At 37.9% G+C, this 5,365-nt stretch overlaps 1 protein-coding gene across 1 annotated transcript in view; it reads left to right on the forward strand.

Annotated features, from left to right (window-relative positions):
• Positions 1 to 5,365, forward strand: part of Spg11 (SPG11 vesicle trafficking associated, spatacsin) — a 74,812-nt gene that overhangs the window by 10,308 nt on the left and 59,139 nt on the right. Inside the window, exons 6-8 of the mRNA XM_048793251.1 lie at positions 537 to 674; positions 851 to 1,299; positions 2,397 to 2,542. Coding sequence (XP_048649208.1) covers positions 537 to 674; positions 851 to 1,299; positions 2,397 to 2,542 — 733 coding nt within the window. The remainder of the gene's footprint in view (positions 1 to 536; positions 675 to 850; positions 1,300 to 2,396; positions 2,543 to 5,365) is intronic.

A 5,365-nucleotide genomic window follows, 5' to 3' on the forward strand; every position in this document is an offset into this window, starting at 1 on the left:
CTTTTTTTTTTTTTTTTTTTTGAGAACAGGGTCTTGCTAAGTTGCTTAGGGCCTCACTAAGTTGCTGAGGCTGGCCTTGAACTTGCCATCCTCCTAGGCCTCTTGAGCTTCTGGGATTTCAGGCATATACCACCACACCCAGCTGGAAATCAAATTCTTTTTTTGTGGGGAGTACTGGGGATTGAACTCAGGGGTACTTGACCACTGAGTCACATCCCCAGTCCTGTATTGTATTTTTTTTAGAGACAGGGTCTCACTGAGTTGCTTAGTACCTCGCTTTTGCTGAGACTGGCTTTTAACTCAAGATCCTCCCGCCTCAGCCTCCCAAGATGCTGGGATTACAATATGCTCCAACAGTCAAATTGATGAAGTTAACTCACTGTTTTATAAGGCAGGGAGATAAGGAGTTTCATTCTGGGAAATTTATTGTTCATTCTCTGTGACCCCCCCCCCCCAATTTTTGCAAGAGCAATTATAACAGAAATTTGGGTTTGGTCATTACTTTTTATTCTGGCTGTCACTATTTTTAAATATAGGCAATACCCAGGACACCTACTATGCGAAAGAACACTAGAAGACCTTCCTATTCAAGGACCTAAGGGGATAGATGAAGATGATCCTGTTAACTCTGTCCATAACATGAAACTGACCAAGTTTTCCTTCCAGGTTGATAGGTACAGAAACTTCCTTTTATGATTTTGTTCATTTCCATTTTTTTCCATCTTGCTGACTAACTTTTCACTAAAGGTTTTTACTTGGTAGATACTTATTTTTTTAAAGAGCATTTTTGTTCTGGTTTAGTGTTAATGCCTTTCACTGTAACTGGTATAAGTGCTACCCTATCTTCTAGGTCTTGGAATGCCCAGCTGTCGTCATTGAAGGAAACAATAAAGAGCTCCAAACGAGAGGTTTCCTGTTGTACTTCATGGTTCCAGGATATTTTACATTTGGAGTCCCCTGAATCTGGTAACCATAGTACTGATGTGCCAAGCTGTGCTTTCCTTCCACGGGCAATAATGCATGGTCAGTTTAATTTTCCACAGAAAGCTCATATGAAGACCAGTGATAGAGGAAAAGCTTGGAAGTTAATGCACCTCAGTGAACAAGAGGAACCAGTAGAGCTCACATGTATGTCTGTGACAGGATTCTCTGCACTGTTTACATGGGTAGTGGGAATGACAGGCTGCACCATTGTCCTCTGGGATTTGGAGACCCAGGGCATGCAGTGTTTTTTCCTTGGCCAGAAGTGTATTCCTATAGACAATAGTGGAGACCAGCAACTGTGCCTTCTTTTGACAGGTAAGAAGGTCTTATACTGAAATACATTGTCAAGAGGTGTGCTTTCTTGATGTATTTTACTTCTGTTGTCCTTGTGTCTATGTGTGCCTGCTCTCACCTTGTAGTGGTAACCATTCACAGAGGAAATTTGGTATTGCTCTTGGTAACATTGGTCTTATGTATTTTATTTTTAATTAACATCATTTCTGTTTGGCTAAATTCTAAGATACTAGGAGAAAGATATCTATTATAAACATGAAATATTAGAGGATTTTACACAACATCTAGATTTCTAGTTATTACTGATCTAGCAGTGGTAGACCTGCATTCGTGCATACTAACTGAAGAGTTGGAGCCAAGTTTCAGTTTTCTTAGAAGGGACATTTTTTTTTTTTGGTACTGGGCCACTGAACCACATCCCCAGCCTTTTTTTATTTTTTAGATAGTGTCTCTCTACGTTTCTTAGGGCCTTGCTAAGTTGCTGAAGCTGGCTTTGCACTTGTGATCCTCCTGCCTCGGCCTTTCCAGCTGCTATATCTGGCTTCAGGATTTTTTTTTTTTTTTAATCCATTGTTCTCCTTGTATTTGTTTTCTTTTAAGATGGGGTCTTGCTATGTTGCCTGGGCTGATCTTGAACTCTTGGTCTCCAGTGATCCTTCAGCTTTAGCCTTCCATATGCTAGGACTACAGGCACAAGCCAGCATGCCTGTCCGTTTCCAAATATTGATTGTGCAACATAATAGTGAGTAGGGACTAGAAATACGAAGTCTAGTGCTATTTCATAGGATGTGCTTTTTTTGTATGTGGTGCTGGGTATTAAACCTAGGGTTGCATACCTCAGAGGGAAGCCCTTTGCCACTGGGCTATGTCTCAGTGCCGTGGGTTCTTATCAGAATTTGCCTTGTGGGAAATGTTTTAAAAATAAAACTCTTTAAAAAAAATTGGACAAACCATGAGGTATTAAGATCATAATAGAAATGAAGTGGAAGCAATAAATAGCATCTAATAAATATTTGTAATTACGGTAATTTGTAATATTTGTTATTACTAAAACATAAGTAGGACTCACATAAGATGTAAGTCTTAGTAATTTATTAAAACTTTTATTTTTCCTGTAGAAAATGGACTTTCTCTGATTTTGTTTGGGTTGACTCAAGAGGAATTTTTAAACAGACTAATGATCCATGGAAGTGCCAGCACTGTGGACTCTCTCTGTCATCTCAATGGTTGGGGAAGGTGCTCAATTCCCATACATGCACTGGAGGTAACAGAATTAAATGTCTTCTGTAGAAATTTATTTGCTGTTACATACCCTTTTTTGTTGTTGTTGTTACTGAGGAGTGAACCCATGGTCACTTAATCATTGAGCCACATTCCCACTCCTTTATTTTTATTTTTGTTTTGAGATGGGGAATCACTAAGTCCTTAGGGCCTCACTGATTTGCTGAGGCTGGTCTTGCACTTGCAATCCTCCTGCCTCAGCCTTCCAAATCACTGGGATTATAGGTGTGTGCCACCATGCTGCGCACTGTCATGTACTCTTATTTGACTGAGGATTTGAGAGAATTCATTCAACTTAGAAGCCAATAGAACTATAGTCTTTACCTATTTATTTGCTCAGGTCTCTTTCATTGCCCTAATTTATTTAGCACTTTACCCCCTTTGGATTTAAGTGAGATTACAATACATATTGTTTCAGACAGATAGTGTTATAGGAAATGGAGGCCACAGTAAGCTAGTAAGACTAAATGAACTGGATGGTGGTGGTGCATGCCTATTATCTCAGAGACTCAGGAGGTTAAGCAGGAAGATTGCAAGTCAGAGTCCAGCCTCAGCAACTCAGCAAGGCCCTGTCTCAAAGTATAAAAAGGGCTTTGGATGTAGCTCAGTGGTAAAGCACCCCTGGATTCAATCTCCAGTAGCGAAAACAAAGAAAGAATAAATGAAGTGGAAGCAAGCTGTGGTCAAGCTTGAACAGGAATGATCTTTATTTCTACCTTATACTTTCTACCCTTCCTATCCAGCTTTAGGGGCTACATCCTGAATTTATACAACTTTTACAGTTCACCTACTCTTATATACATTATTTAATTTTGTTCTATAACAATTAGATGAGATGGATGGATTAGGTAGTTTTTATTCTGTTTTATGGATAGAAACATGCTTTAGTCAGTAGTTTATCAATTTTGTTTACCGTTTTGAAAATTCACCTTTTCATTTCTGTTATCTTTTTTTTTTTTTTTAATATTTATTTTTTAGTTTTCGGCGGACATAACATCTTTGTATGTGGTGCTGAGGATCGAACCCGGGCCGCACGCATGCCAGGCGAGCGCGCTACCGCTTGAGCCACATCCCCAACCCCATCATTTCTGTTATCTTTTATATTGTTTCTATTTCATTTACTACTTTTTTTTTTTTTTGGCAATGAGGATTGAACTCAGGGGCACTTAACTTCTGAGCCACATCCCTAGCCCTTTTTTATATTTTATTTGCTGAGGCTGGCTTTGAATTTGTGATCCTCCTGGCTCATGAAGCTGCATCTGCCCGGCTTCATTTACTTCTGATGTTTATTATTTCTTCTGCTTATTTGGGGTTTGGTTTGTTTTTATTTTTCTGATTCCTTGAGGCAAAAGGATAGTTTGAGATTTTTCTGTGCCCCCGCCCCCATCAGCCCTTTTTATGAGACAAGTCTCATTGTATTGTCCAGGCTGGCCTTGAACTCAAAACCCTTTAGCCTCATCTGTGAAGTATCTGTGATTACTGGCATGCACTACTATGCCTGACTAAAATTTCTTAATCTTCCTTGATCCATCAGTTGTTCAAGAGTACATTGTTTAATTTCCATGTGTTTGTATAGTTTTTGAAGTGTTTTTGTTAATGATTTTTACTTTATTGCACTGTGGATGGAAAAGATACTTGATCCAATTACAGTTTTTTGGGCATTGAGATTTGTTTTGTATCCTACCATATGATGTCTTCATGTGCTGTTGAGAAGAATGTATATCCTGCAGCTGTTGAATGGAATGTCCTGTAGAAATCTGATAGGTTCATTTGGTCCTGGGGTTCAGTTTAATTCTATTTTTTTTTGTGTGTGTGTATATGTGGATTTTTCTGTCTGGATGATCTGTTGCTAAAAGCATGAAAGTCCCCTGTTATTTTATTATAAAGAAAATGGCTAATAAGAAAGAAGAAAACATCAGAAGGTATAAAACTCACTGGTACAATTAATTTTATAGACAAATTCAGAATGTTCTCATATTGTAAACATGTGTAAATCATATCTTTTCGTATGAAAACTAAAAACAATAAAAAATAATGACTACATTAATATGTAGTTGTATCTCCTTTTAAATCTGTTTATATTTGCTTTATGGACAGTGGTGCATGCTTATAATCCCAGTTACTTTGGAGATTGAGGCCATAGGCTCCCAAGTTTGGGGCCAGCCTGGGCAACTTAATGAGACCCTTTCTCAAAATGAAAAATGAACTAGGAATGTAGTTCAGTGGTATAGCACTTGCCTAGCATGCATGAGGATCTGGGTTTTTTTGCTTTATGAATTTCAGTGGTCCAATATTCAATGTATATGTATTTACAAAGGTTATTTCCTTTTGCAGAATTGATCATTTTATCTTTATAATCATCTTTTTTTTTCTTTTTAATGCCTTTAATTTAAAGTCTATTTTATCTGATAAAAGTATGGCTTCTCCTTTCTTTTGGATTCCGTTTACATAGAATATTTTTCCAGACCTTCATTTTTAGTCTGTACACGTTCCTGCATGTTAAGTTATTTCTACCCTCTATTGGGGATTGAACCTAGTGGCATTCATTCTCAGTTATTTTTGTTTTTTTATTTTGAGGATGGCCTTGAGCTTATGATACTTCTGCCTCAGTCTCTGAGTTACAGAGATTACAGGCATGTGCCACCACACTTGGCTGAATTTTCTTGTAAGCAGCATGTAGTTAGGTCTTCTTTTTTATCCATTCACTTTTAATTGGTGGATTTAATTCATTTACATTTAAGGTAATTATTAATAGGTAAAGTCTTACCACTGCCATTTTAAAAATTATTTTTGTCCCCCCCCCCCC

The sequence above is a fragment of the Marmota marmota genome, unplaced genomic scaffold (genome assembly GCF_001458135.2).
Source record: "Marmota marmota marmota unplaced genomic scaffold, marMar, whole genome shotgun sequence".
NCBI lineage: Eukaryota > Metazoa > Chordata > Mammalia > Rodentia > Sciuridae > Marmota > Marmota marmota.